The sequence below is a fragment of the Colobus angolensis genome, unplaced genomic scaffold (genome assembly GCF_000951035.1).
Source record: "Colobus angolensis palliatus isolate OR3802 unplaced genomic scaffold, Cang.pa_1.0 Scaffold315, whole genome shotgun sequence".
Classification (NCBI taxonomy): domain Eukaryota; kingdom Metazoa; phylum Chordata; class Mammalia; order Primates; family Cercopithecidae; genus Colobus; species Colobus angolensis.
This window is the reverse complement of record NW_012116433.1, coordinates 299,055-318,174: the sequence shown is the minus strand read 5'-3', so window position 1 is coordinate 318,174 and position 19,120 is coordinate 299,055. Positions and strand designations below refer to the sequence as shown.

Below are 19,120 nucleotides of genomic sequence, written 5' to 3'. Positions count from 1 at the left end.
GTTAAAAAGAGTCTATAAAATCTTACCTTATGGTCAAACATTAAAAATTAGATAAATATGTCTACAAGGTTTTATTAAAATTAAGTTTAACATTAATAACACACTAATATAAAGGTAAAATCAAGTATAAAAATCATACAAAAAGCATTGTTAAATGTAAAACGGTATTTGGCTTTCTTTGGTTTAAAAACTAATGAAAATAGGTGCTAAAAGAAACATTCATTTTACTGGAAGATCATAAAAGTTAAAAACTTAAACTTTGGCAACTAAGACAGCATACCAAGATGCAAATGTCTGGTTGAAATGGATCAAATATTCCATCTGCACGTTAAACAAAAGCAATTGTTATGCTTGTGCACTTGGCAGGCCAGAGGCCCAGATTGTCCCCCTTCCACTAAGGTGGTCCTCCAGTCGACCAGGCATGGGCTGCATAGTAACTCTTTTCCAGGATTCTACAGTCTGCAGTAATAAGTCATGCCAAGCTCTCTCTGCTATATCCCAAAGTCCGGCACCCTGCAGGTCAGCCCCCGAGGGCTATCCAGCCTCTATTTCCCAATACTAAGTTCACTTTGTGTCTCTCACAACAGGGAGGAAACTTAGCATTCCTTGGAGACCTGAAGGGATGCGATAAGCTTAAGAATTTTCAAGAGCTTATCAATCGGAGTCAGCCCTTGTTCATCCCCAAGTGGATGTGTGGTGGTATTGTGGTGGACCATTACTGGGCACTCTGCTGAATAACTGGAGCGGCACTTATACTTTAGTCCAATTAGCTATCCCTTTCACCCTGGCATTTCATCAACCAGAGGGAGGAAAAATAAGACATCATAAAGTGAGAGAAGCCCCTTATAGGTCTTTCAACTCTCACATCTATTTAGATGCAACTGGAGCCCCACAAGTAATACCAGATCAATTTAAAGCTTGAAATCAAATAGTTACAGGATTTTAGTCAATATTTTGGTAGATGTCAGTCAGTAAAAATATAAATTAGATAAACTACATCTACTACAACCAACAGCAACAAACTTTTCATGAGTTAAAAGAAAAACTCAGGTTGGCCCCAGCCCTGGGGCTACCTGACCTGACAAAACTTTTTACACTCTATGAGTCAAAAAGAAAAAAAAATGGCAATTGGAGTTTTAACTCAGACTGTACGACCCTGGCCAAGGCCAGTGGCCTATCTCTCAAAACAACTAGATGGGGTTTCCAAAGGCTGGCCCCCATGTCTAAGGGTCCTGGCAGCAATGGCCCTGTTAGCACAAGAAGCAGATAAGCTAACTCTTAGGCAAAACCTAAACATAAAGTACCCCCATGCTGTGGTGACTTTCATAAATACCAAAGGACATCATTAGCTAACAAATGCTAGATTAACTAGATACCAAAGCTTGCTCTGTGAAAATCCCCACATAACCATTGAAGTTTGCAACACCCTAAACCCAGCCACCTTGCTCCTGGTATCAGAGAGCCCAGTTAAACATAACTGTGTAGAGGTTTGAACTCAGTTTATTCTAGTGGGCCCAACCTCTGAGACCATCCTTAAACATCAGTAGACTGAGGGCTGTACATGGATTGGAGCAGCTTCACCAACCCCTACAAAGTGACTCTGAAGAAGACGACAGGCCCTGCTGCAGTCACACCCAGAAGCTGACTGGTCCACGCACGGCCAAAGCATGAGGAATCTCATCGCAGGACTCATTTTCCTTAAAATGTGGACTTGTACAGTAAGGACATCAACTGACCTTCCTCAGACTGAGGACTGTTCCCAGTATATACATCAGGTCACTGAGGTAGGACAAAAGATTGCTACAGTCCTATTATTTTATGGTTATTATAAGTGTACCAGGACTCTAAAAGAAACTTGTTTGTATAATGCTATTCTATCCAAGGTATGTAGCCCAGGCTCTAAATGTTATGTTTGTGAAAGAACTGTAATAGGAGATCAATGGCCATAAGAAGCCCAAGAATTAGTGCCTACAGACCCAGTTCCCGATGAATTCCCGGCCCAAAAGAATCACCCTGATCATTTCTAGGTTCTAAAAGTCTCAATTATTAGACAATATTGCATAGCTAAAAAAAGGAAAGAATTCACTCATTCTGTAGGATGACTTAGTTGCCTAGGACAAAAACTGTATAATAGTACCACAAAAACAGTTACATGGTGGAGTTCAAACCATACAGATAAAAATCCATTCAGTAAATTTCCAAAGTTGCAGACCATTTAAGCCCACCCAGAATCCCACCAGGACTAGATGGCCCCTGACTAGGCTATACTGGATATGTGGACATAGAACCTCTACTAAGCTGCCTGACCAGTGGGCAGGTAGTTGTGTTATTGGCACTATTAAACCATCGTTCTTCCTACTGCCCATAAAAACAATCGAAATCCTGGGCTTCCCTGTCTATGCTTCCCACAAAAAGAAAAGCATAGCTATAAAAAATTGAAAAATAATGAATAGCCCCCTAAGAGAATCATACAATATTATAGGCCTGCTACTTAGGCACAAGACAGCTCATGGGGATACCAGACCCCCATTTACGTGCTCAACTGAATCATACAGTTGCAAGCTGTTTTAGAAATCATCATTAATAAAACCAGTCAAGCCTTGACTGTTCTAGCCCAGCAACAAACTCAGATGAGGAATGCTATCTATCAAAATAGACTAGCTCGCAGTTACTTGCTAGCAACTGAAGGAAGGGTTTGTGAAAAATTTAATCTTACTAATTGCTGTCTACACATAGATGATCAGGGGCAAGTAGCTGAAGACATAAAGATATAACAAAACTGGCACATGTGCCCGTGCAAGTGTAGCACAGATTTGATACTAAGGCCTTGTTTAGAAATTTGTTTCCAGCACTAGGAAGATTTAAAACTCTTATAATAGGAGTTATAATAGTAATAGGAACCTGCTTATTGCTCCGTTTGCTACCTGTACTTCTTCAAATGATAAAAGCCTCATCGCTACCTTAGTTCACCAGAATGCTTCAGCACAAGTGTACTATATGACTCACTATCAATCTATTGCACAAGAAGACAAAAATAGCGAAAATAAGAGTGAGAACTCCCACTAATAAAAAGTGAGAGTCTCAAAGAGGGGAAATGAGGGAAGAGAGAGACGCTCTTATATTGTTTTATATTGTTTTATACTCAGAAAAGGAAAGAGAAGCAAAACTAAAGGCAGGTAGCCCAGTGCCTAGGAACCAGACCTGAAACCAGGCCTGGGCCTACCTGACCTAAGCCTGGCAGTTAAAGATCAACCCCTGACCTAGCAACTGTTGTTATCTATAGAATCCAGACATTGTATGGAAGGACACTGTGAAACCTCCCGTTCTGTTCTGTTTCACTCTGACCACTGGTGCTCACACAGCCCCTGTCACGTACCCCCGGCTTTCTCAATCAATCACAACCCTCTCACACAGACCGCCTTAGAGTTGTGAGCCCTTAAAAGGGACAGAAGTTGAGCACCTGACGAGCTCAGATTTTAAGATGCTAGCCCACCAATGCTCCCAGCTGATTAAAGTCACTCCCTTCACTATCTCAGTGTCTGAAGGGTTTTGTCCACGGTTCGTCCTGCTACAACCCCAGCACTTTGGGAGGCTGAGGCAGGTGGATCACCTGAGATCAGGAGTTGGAAATCAGCCCAGCTAACATTTAGTAGAAACCTCGTTTCTACTAAAACTACAGAAAACAGCCAGGTGTGGTGGCACATGCCTGTAATCCCAACTACTCAGGAGACTAAGGCAGGAGAATCACTTGAACCTGGGAAGCAGAGGTTGCAGTGAGCTGAGATTGCACCATTGCACTCCAGCTTGGGCAACAAGAGCAAAACTCCATTTCAAAAAAAAAAAAAGAAGGAAAGAAAGAAACAAGAATCACTTACAAGATGTAGAAAGTTACCTCAAATGACCAAATCTAAGAATTACTGGTGTTGCAAGAGCAAGGGATGGAAAGTTTATTAAAATAAATTATAGGCCGGGCATGGTGGTTCACACCTGTAATCCCAGCATTTTAGGAGGCCAAGGTGGGTGGATCACTTGAGGTCAGGAGTTTGAGACCAGCCTGGCCAACATGGTAAAACCGCGTCTCTACTAAAAATACAAAAAAATTCGCTGGGCATGGTGGCATGTGCCTGTAGTCCCAGCTACTCAGGAGACTGGGGCAGGAGAATCACTTGAACCCAGGAGGCAGAGGTTGCAGTGAGCCAAGATCATGCCACTGCACTCCAGCCTGGGCGTCAGAGCCAGACCCCTTCGCAAAAAACAAACAAAAAATGATAATAGAAAACTTTCAAAATTTAAGATATGAAAGTCCAGTTATAGGAAAGTCTGAGACCACCAAACAGATGTTACCCAAACAAGACCATCCAAGGCATACGATAATCAAACCCTCAAAGGCCAAGAACAAAAAGATGATCCTAAAAGTAGCAAGAGTACAGAAATAAATAACATGTTAAGGAACTCCAACTTGCCTGGCAACAGACTTCTCAGTGGAAACCATACAGGGCAGGAAGGAGAGAAACGACATTTTCAAAGTGCTGTAAGAAAACAAACAAACAAACAAAAAAACCCCTGCCATCCAAGAATACTATATCCAGCAAAGTTATTCTTTAACTATGAAGGAGAGATAGTCTTTCCCAAACACAAACTGAGAGAATTTACCATCACCAGACCTGTCTTACAAGAAATGCTAACGGGAGTTATTCAATCTAAAAGAAAAAACACCAATATGTAAAAAAAACTTTGAAGATATAAAACCCACTGGTAAAATGATCGACACAGACGAATCTAGAATATGCTAATACTGTAACTGTGGTGTGCAATCCACTCATAACTCTAGTATGAAGCCTAAAAGATAAATCTATCAAAAACAATAATAGCTACAGCAACTTGTTAAGAGATGGGTAACGTATAAATATGTAAATGCAAATAACTAAAGGTCAAAATATTGAGGAGGATAAAGTGTATTTTTTTCATTTTTTTATTTGCTTCTATTCTTTTTTTGTAACCTAAGATGAATTGTCATCTCTTTTTTTAAAAAACACCTGTTATAGCTATACAATGTTTTTTGTAAGCTTCATGGTAACCACAATGCAAAAACCTATAATAGATTCACTTAAAAAAAAGGCAACAAATTAAAACATACTATCAGAGATAATCACTTAATCACAAAGGAAAACAGTAAGAAAGGAAAAGAGGAGTTATAAAACAAGATAAAAAGCAACAAAATGTGAGTAGTAAATCCTTACTTATCAATAATAACACTGAATGTAAATGAACTCAATTATCCAATTAAAAGGCACAGAATGGCTGAATGGATAAAGAAACAAGACCCAAGAATATCTGTCTACACAAAATCCACTCAACTATAATAACACACACATACTGAAAGTTAATGGGTAGAAAAAGATATTCTATGCAATTGGAAACCAAAAGAGAGCAGGAGTAGCTGTACTTATATCAGATAAAATAAGTTACAAATCAAAGTCTGTAAAAAAAAAAAAAAAAAAAGATTACTATATAATTATAAAGGATTCAATTCAGCAAAAAAGATATAACAATTATAAAGAAGATGTAACAATTATACACCCAACACTGGAGCTCCAAACTATATAAAGCAAACATTAACAGATACAAAGGGAGAGATGGCCAGGCACACTGGCTCAAGCCTGTAATCCCAGCACTTTGGGACTGAGGTGGGCAGATTACTTGAGGTCAGGAGTTAGAGACTAGCCTGGCCAACATGGTGAAACCCTGTCTCTACTAAAAATACAAAAATTAGCCAGATGTGGTGGCAGGTATGTGTAATCCCAGCTGCTAGGGAGACTGAGGCAGGAGAATTATTTGAACCCAGGAGGTGGAGATTGCAGTGAGCCGAGACTGCACCACTGCACTCCAGCCTGGACAATGGAGTGAGACTTCATCTCAAAGAAAAACAAAAAAGGGGGAGAGACAAAATGTAATATAATAATAGTAAGGGATTTTAACACCCTTTTCAGTAATGGACAGACAAGAAATCAACAAAAAAATATGGAGTTAAACTACACACTGGACCTAATAGGCCTAACTGACATTTACAGAACATTTCACTCATCTGTTAAGGAATATACATTCTTTTTGTCAGCAGATGAAACATTCTCTAGAATATACCATATCTTAGGCCACAAAACAAGTCTGAAGAAACTCAAAAAGTAGAAATCATATCAAATATTTTTTCTGACCACAATGATAGAATAAAACTTGAAATCGATAACAGGAGGAATCTTGGATACTTCATAAACACATGGAAATTAAATAACATTTTCCAGAATGACCAATGGTCAATGTAGAAATCAAGAACAAAATGAAAAATTGTCTTGAAATAAATGAAAATGTAAATCCAGCATACAAAAATCCATGGGATACAGTAAAGGCAGTATGAAGAGATGTTTGTAACAGTAAATTCCTATATCAAAATGATAGAAAGATGGGAAATAATCTAGCAATGCACCCCAAGGAACTAGAAAAGCAAGAACAAACCAAACCTAAAATTAGTAGAAGGAAAGAAATAATACAGATAACAGCAAAAACAAATAAAATTGAGATAATAAATACAAAGAATCAATGAAATGAAAAGTTGGTGGGTTTCTTTTTTTTTTTTTTTTTGATGGAATTTCGTTCTTGTTGCCCAGGCTGGAGTGCAATGGTGCAATCTTGGCTCACTGCAACCTCTGCCTCCCAGATTCAAGTGATTCTCCTGCCTCAGCTTCCCAAGTAGCCAGGATTACAGGCGCCTGCCACCATGCCTGGCTAATTTTTTTGTATTTTTAGTAGAAACAGAGTTTTATCATGTTGGCCAGGCTGGTCTCGCACTCCTGACCTCAGGTGATCCACCTACCCTGACCTCCCAAAGTGCTAGGAAAACAGGCGTGAGCCACTGCGCCCAGCTAAAAAGTTGGTTTTTTGAAAAGATAAGCAAAATCAATACAGCTTTAGCTAGACCAAATAAGAAAAAAGATAAAGGGCCAGGCACGGTGGCCCACACCTGTAATCCCAACTTTTGCAGGCCGAGGAGGGTGGATCACTTGAGGCCAAGAGTTTAAGACCAGCCTGGCCAACATGGTAAAATCCCATCTCTACTAAAAATACAAAAATTAGCCAGGCATGGTGGTGCACACCTGTATGCCCAGCTACTCAGGAGGCTGCGGCTGCAGTGAGCTGAGATCACACCACCCCACTACACTACAGCCTGGGCGACAGAGTGAGACTCTATCTCAAAAAAAAAAAAAAAAAAGAATAAAGAAGGAAGGAAGAAAGGAAGGAAGGTAGGGAGGGAGGGAGGAAGGAAGGAAGGAAGGATACCCAAATAAAATAAGAAATGAAAAAGGAGATGTAACAACTGAGACCACAGGAATACAAAGAAACATTAGAGACTTATAAACAACTATACATGAATAAATTGGAAAACCTAGGGCTAGACAATGGTGGCTCATGCTTCGTAAAATGATTTTCATTGTTTCCATAGTCAAGGAATTCACTGATATATGGCAGATTCCTTATAAAAAACCGACAAGAGGTCGGGTGCAGTGGTTCACGCCTGTAATCCCAGCACCTTGGGAGGCTGAGGCAGGCAGATCACTTGAGGTCAGGAGTTCAAGACCAGCCTGGCTAACATGGTGAAACCCTGTCTCTACTAAAAATACAAAAATTCATCGCGTGTGGTGGCGGGCACCTGTAATCCCAGCAACTCAGGAGGCTGAGACACGAAAATTGCTTGAACCTGGGAAATGGAGGTTGCAGTGAGCCAAGATTGTGCCACTGCACTCCGGACTGGGGGAAAATGGAAAAAAAAAAAAGAAAAAAGAAAAAAAGGAAACCTCAATATACCAATAACAAGTAATACGATCAAAGCCATAACACAAAGTCTCCCATCAAAGAAAATCCCAGGACCTAATGGCTTCATAGTTGAATTCCACCAAATATTTGAAGAAGAACTAATATCAATTCAACATTAACTCTTCAAAAAATTTGAACAGGAAGGAATACTTCCAAACTCATGAGGCATTACCCTGATATCAAAACCAGACGACAGCACAACAAAAAAAAGAAAACTACAGGCCAATATCATGGATGAACATAGATGTAAAAATCCTTAACAAAATATAAGCAAACCAAATTCAACAACATGTTTAAGAAGATCATTCACCATGATCAAGTGGGATTCATCTCAGGGATATGAGGATGGTTCAACATGTGCACATCAACAAATGTGATACATCACATTAACAGAACCAAGAACAAGAAGCACAGCATCATTTCAATAGAAGCTGAAAAAGCACTTAACACTCAACATCCCTTTATGATAAAAAAAAAAAAAACTCTCATCAAATTTAGTATAGAAGAAACATACCTCAAAATAAAAGAAAGCCATATATGGCAAACCCACAGTTAACATTGTACTGAATGGGGAAAAATTAAAGGCCTTTCCTCTAAGATCTAGAACAAGACAAGGATGCCCATTTTCACCACTTTTATTCCTGGAAGTCCTGGGCAGAGCAATTAGGCAAGAGAAAGAAATAACAGGCGTGCAAATTGAAAATAAAGAAATCAAATTAGCCCTGTTCACAAAAGAGATAATCTTATACTTTAAAAAACCTAAAGACTCCACCAAAAAAGCTGTTAGAACTGAAAAACAAATTCAATAAATTTCAAGGATACAAAATCAACAAACAAAAATCAGTAGGATTTATATATACCAACTGCAAATACTCTGGAGATGAAATCAAGAAGGCAGTTTTATTTAAAATGGCCATAAATAATATAAAATGCCTAAATTTGGAAAAGAAGTAAAAGATCTATACAAGGAACACTATAAAACTCTGATTTAAAAAAGACATAAAAAATGGAAATATATTCCATGCTTATGGATTGGAAGAACTAATATTGTTAAATGGCAATATGACCCAAAGAAATTTGCAGATTCAATGCAAGTCCTCTTAAAATACCAATGACATTCTTCACAGAATTTTTTTTTAAACCCTAAAATCTATATGGAACCACAAAAGGCCCCAAATAACCAAAGCAATCCTGTGCAAAAAGAACAAAGCAGAAGGCATCACACTACTTGACTTCAAAATTTACTACAAAGCCATAGTAAACAAATCAGCATGGTAATGGCATAAAAGCAGACATACAGACCAACGCAACAATAAAACTAGACCCCTCAAAGCAAAATGGATTAAAGACTTAAATCTAAGACCTGAAACTAAAACTCCTTGAAGAAAACATTGGGGAAAACACTCTAGGACGTTGGTTTTGGCAAAGATTTTCCATGTAAGACCTCAAAAGCACAGGCAACCAAAGTAAAAAGAAAGAAAAAGCAATTACATCAAGCTACAAACCTTCTGCACAGTAAAGGAAACAATCAACAAAGTGAAGAGAAAACCCACAGAGATAGAGAAAATATTTGCAAACTACCCATCTGACAAGGGAGTTATAACCAGAATTTATAAGCAGCTAACAAAAAAAAAAAAAAAAGGATATAATCTGATTTTAAAATGGGCAAAAGATCTGAATAGATATTTCTCCAAAGAAGACATACAAATGGCCAACAGGTATGTGAAAAACTGCTCAACATCAGTAATCATCAAAGAAATGCAAATCAAAACTATGATGAGATATCATCTCACCCCAGTTAAAATGGATTGTATTAAAAAACAGGCAACACAGATGCTTGCAAAGATGTGGAGAAAGGAGAACTGTTCTATAAAAGGGCCGTATATGCAAGGAAGTTTCCAAATGCTGAAGGAGCTGAGAAACCAAAAACCAAGGCAGACAAATTCAGTTTGTGGGTAAAGGGTGTTTTATTGGGGAAACTAACAGAAGCATGGTCTTGGGGAGCCACAAGACAGGTAGATCTCTGCACTGTTACTCCCCAGGCTCAAGGCTTATATACTATAAAGAAAGAGTATGCTTGTTTTGTGCAACATGAAAGCAACCCTCCAGAACAGGCAAGAATGCTGTAAGTATCATAGCCTTATAATTTGTGTGACAACATCAAGACTGTTTTGTTCTTACACTGAGAAAAGTAAATAGAAATCAGGAGGCATTCACTTGACTGGAGCTAATCGGAAGTCAACATGGCACATTAGCATTCAACATGAAGTCACTTTTGTCTCCACTTGTACACTGTTGGTGGGAATGTAAATTAGTATAGCCACTGTGAAGAACATTATGGAGATTCCTCAAAAAACTAAAACTAGAACTACCATATAATCCAGCAATTAATTCCACTACTGGGTACATATCCCAAAGAAAGAAAATCAATATATCAAAAGATACCAGCACTATTCACAATACCCAATACATGGAATCAACCTAAGTGCCCACCAACAAATGAACGAATAAAGAAAACACAGTATATAAACCCAATGCAATATTATTCAGCCATTGAAAAAGAATAAAATCCTATCATTTGCAGCCACATGGATGAAACTGAGGTCATTTTGTTAAATGAAATAAGCCATGTCACAGAAAGACAAATATTACGAGTACCCACAGGTGGGAGCTAAAAGAGAGATCACATGAAGATAGAGAGTAGAGTCATGGTTACCAGGGGCCAGGAAGAGTAGGAGACAGAGAAGATAAAGAGAGGTTGATTAATGTGTACAAGTATACGATTTAACAGAAGAAATAAGTCCTAGTGTTAGATAGGTAGACTGACTATAGTTTACAACAATCTATTGCACATTCTAAAATAGCTAGAAAAGGGTAAATTGAATGTATCTACCATAAAGAAAAGACAAATATTTTAGATGATGTCTATCCTAAGTACACATATTTGATCTTTACAAATTATATGAATGCATTAAATTCTAAGATGTACCCTGGATAGGAAAGAAAGTACATTAATGATTACATAAGTTGAATGGGTTGCGAGTAATGAGAAGCGACTGCTAAAATGTATGGAGTTTCTTTTGAGGGTGATGAAGAAGTTTTCAGATTGGTTGTGGTGATGGTTTCACAGTTCTGTGAACATGCTAAAAAACATAATTTTACACTTTAACTGGGTGAATTATATGTCACTAAAGCTACTTTTTTTTGAAAATTCTCATGTAATTTCTTCTGTTTATAATTACGTTGTTTTTAACACTTAATTATTCCCTTCTGGGGTTTACTTTTTTAGGTATCTTTTTAATGAGGTAGGGATCTAAATTTGTTTTGTTTTGTTTTTTGAGATGAAGTCTCACTCTGTTGCCCAGGCTGGAGTGCAATGGTGCGACCTCGGCTCACTGCAACCTCCACCTCCCGGGTTCAAGTGATTCTCGTGCCTCAGCCTCCTGAGTAGATGAGATTACAGGCACCCGCCAACATGCCCAGTGAACTTTTGTATTTTTAGTAGAGCCTGGGTTTCACCATGTTGGCCAGGCTGGTCTCGAGCTCCTGACCTCAAGTGATTCACTTGTCTTGGCCTCCCAAAGTGCTGGGATTATAGACATTGGCCATCACGCCCAGCCGAGATCTAAATTTTTTAACAATTGAATAATCGATTGTGCCAACCCAATTTGAATATCCCATATTTAGGTGAGTCTATTTCTGACCTTTCTATTCTGTTCTGTTGTATTTATCTATTCTAACACAAGAAACACATTTTCTCAGTTACTTTGACTTTATAATACATTTGATGTCTAAAAGTACAAGTTATTTTTATTAACCTTCTTTTAAAATGTTTTATTATTCTCATATTCAGATTCTTCCAAATGGGTCTTATAATCAACTTGCCAATTCCTAAAATTAAAATTGTTATTGAGATTTTCAGTGGAATTATATCAAATTTAAAGATTAATTTGGAGAGAACTGACATCTATTGATTATTGTTCTCAACCAGTGATATGCTGTACAGCTCTCCTTTTAGTTTTCAAGGTCTTTAGTATGGTTTTAGCATTTTCAAGATATAGGTCTTATCCCTTTTATAAAATTTATTCCCTCTTTGCATTTCTAATGCTTATTATTGGTATATAGGTAACATGTTGGGGTTTTTTTGTATTTATCTTGTATTCATCAACCTTATTAAAGGCTAAATAATTCAAATAATGTTTAAATTTTTTTTTTCTGGGTAGAAAATTGCATTATTTGCCCAATGTTTGTTAAAAAATTATATATTTATTTTATATTCGCAACATTATTAAAGGCTAATTAATTCAAATAATATTTAAATTTAACTTTGCGGGTAGATAATTGCATTATCAGGAAATAATAGTGATTTTGACCATAATGAGATACCATCTCACACCAGTCAGAATGGCCATTATTAAAAAGTAAAAACTAAAAACAGATGTTGGTGAGGATGCAGAGAAAAGGGAGCATGTATATACTGTTGGTGGGGATGTAAATTAGTTCAACCCTATGGAAAACAGTATGGAGATTTCTCAAAGAACTAAATATGAAACTACCATTTGACCCAGCAATCCCACTAGTGGTTATATACCCAAAGGAAAAGAAATCATTTAATCAAAAAGACACCTGCACTTATATGTTTATTCCAGCACTATTTATAATAGCAAAGTCATGGAATCAACCAAAGTGTCCTTCAATGATTAACTGGATAAAGAAAATGTGGTATATACCATGGAATATTCTGCAGCCATAAAAGAGAATGAAACTATGTGCTTTGCAGAACATGGATGGAGCTGGAGGCCATTATCTTAAGTGAAAAAACTCAGAAACAGAAAATCAAATACTGCATGTTCTCACTAGTAAGTGGGAACTAAACAATGGGTATATATGGACACAGGATGAAAATAATAGACACTGGTGACTCCAAAAGTGGGGAGGGTAGAAAAGGACCAACAGTTGACAATTTACGTATTGGATACAATGTTCACTATTTGGGTGATGGGCTCACTGGAAGCCCAAACCTTATGATTTACACAATATATCCATGTAGCTATCCTGCACATGTACCCCTGAATCTAAAATAAAATTTAAAATTAATTAATTAATAAAATAAATATAAATAGTTAATGTGGATATGTTTATTACCTTGATCGTCATAAGGGTATCATGAGTGTATGTAAATGTTCAGTGTCAAACTGAATATATTAAACATGTATGGATTTGTTTTTTCTGTATATCAATTGTACTTCAATAAAGGTGTTAAAAACAATGTAATATGTTAATAAAGTAAAAGGAAATCAAGATGTAGTAAACTCAATTGACACAGAAAATATTTTTGACTAAATACACCACCTATTTATGATTAAACTCTAAACAAATGAAAAATTGAAGGGAACTTCCACAACCCAATAAAGGGTATGTATGAAAGCCTACAGTAAATGTTGTACTTAATGGTGAAAGCAGAATGTCTTCCCCGTAAGACTGAGAACAGGAATATTCACTTTTACCACTTCTATTCAACAATGTATTGGGGATGTTTGCTAAAGAAATCAGTGGGAAAAACTTTTTTAAAGAGATTTTGCTGCTTCCTATAAGTAGTTATATCTCTTGATTTTATTTGCATGTTATTACTGAATTAGGGCCTCCGGTGACAGTAGAAATCCTTTCTCCTCTCTTGAATGGAAATGCCTCTAGCATGTCCCCAGTAATGATCTAGATTTCTAAAAATTAGCTCTAGTAAGTAAATGAACTTTCCTAAATAAACAAGTCTTGATTACACCATCTAGTGTATTAGCTTTCTCTCCAGCTTTAGGACACTTGACAGGGATGCCTTCTACATTTTCTTCCAAATAACTGACAAACTACTACATGTGGCAGGCTTAATACAGAGCTCCGGTCAGATGTATTAATGCATTAATGCAGTATATCTCCATGGAGAACCCTGTGACCTGCCACCAGTAGACCAGTGAACCAATTTAACTAAACTCATTTTTTAATCTTTTGAGGATCAAAATTCACTGTACCTAGAAGTCCCAGTTGTCAGAATAGGCAACCAACAAGTAAACATTTTAGAAATATTGTGTGACTTTGTTATTTCCCTAAAGTATTACTATAATGGCCCACAGGGCCATTTCAATTCATTTGTCATCTTGTGTACCAAGGTAACAGAATCAGGCACAGTGGCTCATGCATGTAATCCCAGCACTTTGAGAGGTTAAGGCAGGAGGATGATTTAAGCCTAGGAGTTCAAGACTAGCCAGGGCAACACAGAGAAATCCCATCTCTACAAAAAATTAAAAATTAGCCAGGAGTGGTGGTGCACACCTGTAGTCCCAGCTACTCAAGAGGCTGAGGTGGGAGAATTGCTTGAGCCCAGGAAGTTGAGGCTACAGTGAGTTGTGATTGCACCACTTACCACTACACTCCAGCCTGGGCAACACAGTGAGCCCCTGTTTTGTTTTTTTTGCTTTTTTTTTTTTAAAAAAAGAATCAGTGTGATATCCAGTGATTCAAATATGGTCACCTAGTATGAAAAGATAAGAACCACCTTTCTTACTTTATTATTAGTATAAATTGAAGTTGAAATTTTTAAACATGTTCCCAAACAACAGAAAAAGAACACTTGTTCATATTTCATAGATTCTGGCCTTAAAAAAAAAAAGATCCCTTAATTGTGTAATAGCTAGGTACCCAACAAATGCAAGAATAAAAAGAAGAAATCAACTTTTCCTTTTCAAAGCCCACCAAAGTTACATTATACATCAATAAATACACATCCTCATTTTTTTGAGTCTTTGTCTAGATTATTGAAAACAGCAAAACAGGCCAGGCATGGTAGCTCATGCCTGTAATTCCAGCTACTCGGGAGGCTGAGGAGGGAGAACTGCTTGAACCCAAGAGGCAGAGGTTGCAGTGGGCCGCGATCACACCACTGCACTCCAGCCTAGGCAACAGAGTGAGTAAGACTCTGTTTAAAAAAACAAAAACAAAAACAAATTTTAAAACTGTAGAATGTATCTTTAGTCAAAAAAGAAGTGTCAGTTGTGAATCCAGACGAACTAACCTTTAGGGCCAATTCATACGTGGCTGAGCTCCAGGTATCTCTTTCTGCCATTAACTGTTTCATATCATTCTCCATCCTTTCTCTTTGTAATGTATATAAGTCATGATATTCTTCTACCATTCTATAAAAACAATTAAGAAACAGCTTCATTTAATTTATACTAACAATATAGACACATATATAATACTATGTAGCCATAAAAAAGGATGAGTTCATGTCCTTTGCAGGAACATGGATGAAGCTGGAAACCATCATTCTCAGCAAACTAACACAAGAACAAAAAACCAAATACCTCATGTTCTCATTCATAAGTGGGAGTTGAACAGTGTAAACACATGGACACGGGAAGGAGAACATCACATATCGGGCCTGTTGGGGGTTGGGAGGCAAAGGGAGGGAGAACATTATGACAAATACCTAATGCATGCGTGTAGGGAGACCCCCTGAAACTATTGCTACGGAATAAAAGACGAAATGCTCCTGATTATTGTAAATACAAAATTGCATGCAGGATTGTGTAAAGACAATGCCAGGTTGGACTGCCAGAATGAGCCAACGGTGCATGATGTGCTTCCCCCTGCAGAGAGCCTATGAATGGACGTGCAGTCAAGGAGGTTTCACATCACCAAGATTCCTATCCCAGCAGAGCAGATGTTCATAGTTTTGGGAATGGAATGCGACCCTTGTGGAGAGCCTATAAACGGACGCATTGGCGGGGGGGGCGCCTGTCCATATGGATAAGATAGGGCTACAAACACCCTCATCTTGCCATGGCTCTTCTAGGTCTCTTTAGGGTTAAGGCATACTCCCTTCTGAGAATTTCTGGTCTAACCAGTTGTCTAGCTTCATGTCCTGTTTCTACGGATTGTTTGTAACCAGCTTTTGCTGCAATTGTGACTGCTGATTAATATCTTGCTAATCATAAGTTATGGAAAGACTGTGTTTCTGTTTTAAGGCTCTGTTAGAAATTACTGAGGCACACACTATATTGTAAATTCTTACCCCTGTATACTGTACTTCTGCATACAGATGTTATGTTAAAGACTTACTTCATCCCCATGTGACCCTCTCACCTCATAATCAAATGACCCTAAATCCCTCATTAACCTAGCCCCGCCCTCACTAAACTTAATAATAAATGCTTGTAGATCCAGTGCATTGGCGGCTCCGGGGGACCAGAAGGCGGTGACGCCCCTGGACCCAGCTTTCACTATCTTGTATGTGTCTATTATTTCCAGACCTGCCGATCCACCTGGGAACAAAGAAAGAGCCCCTTTGCATTGCGGGCTGCTGGCCAGATCCTGCAATACATGCAGGACTTGAAACCTAGATGATGGATTAATGAGTGTAGTAAATCACCAAGGCACATGTATGTCTTGAAACAAATGAAGCACAAGGCCTATGGGATAATGCAAAAGCAGTGCTAAGAGGGAAGTATAGCTATTTAACAAACCTACATGTTCTGCACATGTATCCCAGAACTTAAAGTATAATTTTTAAAAAAAAAGTCTCCCAACAAAGCAAAGCCCAAGACCAAATGGCTTTACTGCTGAATTGTACACAACTTAGAAAGAATAAACACCAATTCTTCTCAAATGATTCCAAAAAATTGAAGAGGAGGGAATTCTTCTTAACTGATTCTGTAAGGCCAACATTATTTTGATATCAAAACCAGACAAAGACACAACAACAAAAAAGAAAACTATAAGCCAATATCATGGATGAACATAGATGCAAAAATCCCAACAAAATACTGGCAAAGCAAATCCAACAACATATCAAAAAGATAATACACCATGATTAAGTGGGACTTATCCTGGGGATGCAAGGATTTTGTTCAATAAACATATTTGAACATTTTTTGGAGATTTGTGACAACTTGAAAAAGCTAAGCCAGGTGTGGCGGCTCACACCTATAATCACAGCACTTTGGAAGGCCAAGGCAGGGGGATCATCTGAGGTCAGGAGCTCGAGACCAGCCTGGCCAACATGGTGGAACCTCATCTCTACTAAAAATACAAAAATTAGCTGGGCGTGGTGACGGATGCCTATACTCCCAGTTACTCAGGAGGCTGAGGCAGGAGAATTGCTTGAACCCAGGAGGTGCAGGTTGCAGTGAGCCGAGATTATGCCACTGCACTCCAGCCTGGGCAACAGAGCGAGACTCTATCTCAAAAAAAAAAAAAAAAAGACAAAAAGCTCACAGATGAACATAGCCCAGAAACATCAAAAAATGAAGAAAAGTTAGCAATGTCATGAATAGATAAAATACATGTAGATACTGGTCTATTTTATCATTTACTACCATAAAATGTATACTAATCTATTATAAAAAGTTAAAATTTATCAAAACTTACACAAACGCTTACAGACCACACATGGCACATCCATAGTCAAGAGTAATGTAAACAAATGTACAGGTACAGTATTAAATCATAGTTGCATAAAATTAACTATAGTACTTACTGTATTACTGTAATACTTTTGTAGCCACCTTCTGCTGCTATTGCAGTGAGCTCAAGTATCCAATTAAAACACCATGTAGGCTGGGGGTGGTGGCTCATGCCTGTAATCCCAGCACTTTGGGAGGCTGAGGCAGGTGGATCACATGAGGTCAGGCGTGGTGGCACATGCCTGTAATCCCAGCTACTCTGGAGGCTGAGGCAGGAGAATCACTTGAACTCGGGAGGCAGAGGCTGCAGTGAGCCAAGATTGCACCACTGCACTCCAGCCTGGGCAACAGAGCGAGACTCTGTCTCAAAAAATAAAATACCATGTAATGTAATCATCACTGCATGAGTAGTTTGTCTCTCCAGTCAATTGTGTATTGTAGTAAAAAGTAATCTCTCCCAGTTTTCATGTAATTTTCATCATGTTTAGTACAGTAACATAAACCTTGAATAACACCATGGTACCTATACAAAGTGTCAGTGGTGATGCTGAAAGTACTCCCAAGAAGCAGAGAAGAGTCATGATGTCACAAGAAAAATTAAACACTTGATACGTACTATAGATTCAAGTCTGCAGTTGTGGTTGCCCACCATTTCAGACAGACAGTTCGTCTCATAAACAGATGATGTAAATGTACAATATCAATAAATACAGTACAGTACTATAAATGTATTTTTTCTTCCTTATGATTTTCTTAGCATTTTCTTTTCTCTAGCTTACTTTATTGTGAGAATATATTATATAATATATATATAACATGCAAAATATGTGTTAATTGACTGTTTATCAGTAAGGTTTCCATCCAACCATAGACTATTAGTGGTTAAGTTTTGGAGGCATCAAAATTTATATGTAGGTTTTTGACTCTGGGTTTTGGTGTCTCTAACCCCTACATTGTTTAACAGTTGACCATATACTGAAAGACACTGTTTCAAGTAAGATTAACTGATCCATTGTGACAAATGCTGCTAGTAAGGCAAGTGAAATGAGAATTGACCATTGGATTTAGCAATATGAAGGTCATAGGTGACTTTGTCAAGTGCCATTTAGTGCCATGGTAGGGATGAGACACAAGTGATAATGGCAAGAGAAGAAACAACGAAGACAATTAGTATGACAACCTTTTGTAGAGATTTCCTGTAAGGAGAGCAGAGAAAAAGGACCATAGCAGGAAGGGAATGTGTAGTTCTAAGAAACCTGGGACATTTTTGTTTGTGTTTTTTGTTTTTAAGATGGGAGTAATTATAGCATATTTGCATACTGATGGGATTAATCAGCTAGAGAGGGAAAAATTAATGATGTAAAAAAGAGAAGGAACGTTTGCTGAAAGTTTCTCAAGTAAGTAACAGGGTATATATGAAAGTATACAAACAAGAGATTGGCCTTAGAAAGGAGCAGACTATAGTTAACAAAAAGGAAAATAGAATATATAAGCACAGATGCAGGTGGGTGGACAGATGTGGGGGTGACGGCTTAAGTTCTCTTCTGTTTGCTTCTACTTTTTAGAAAGCAAGATCATCAGCTTATAATGAGGGTGGAAAGTAGGATTGAAGGTATAAGGATAGAAGACTAAGTATAGAAGTCACCTTGAAAAACAAGAAAGTTATAATACAGAAAAAAGTAGTATATAGAATAGGCAAAAATTGAATAAAGTATCTCATGTTATGTATTAGTCCATTTTCATGCTGCTGATAAAGACATACCCAATACTGTGTATACTGGGTAATTTTTTTTTTTTTT

General features: G+C 37.8%; 1 protein-coding gene across 1 annotated transcript in view; it reads right to left on the bottom strand.

Annotated features, from left to right (window-relative positions):
• Positions 1-19,120, bottom strand: part of AXDND1 (axonemal dynein light chain domain containing 1) — a 192,144-nt gene that overhangs the window by 133,927 nt on the left and 39,097 nt on the right. The window contains exon 12 of the mRNA XM_011951123.1: positions 14,930-15,050. Coding sequence (XP_011806513.1) covers positions 14,930-15,050 — 121 coding nt within the window. The remainder of the gene's footprint in view (positions 1-14,929; positions 15,051-19,120) is intronic.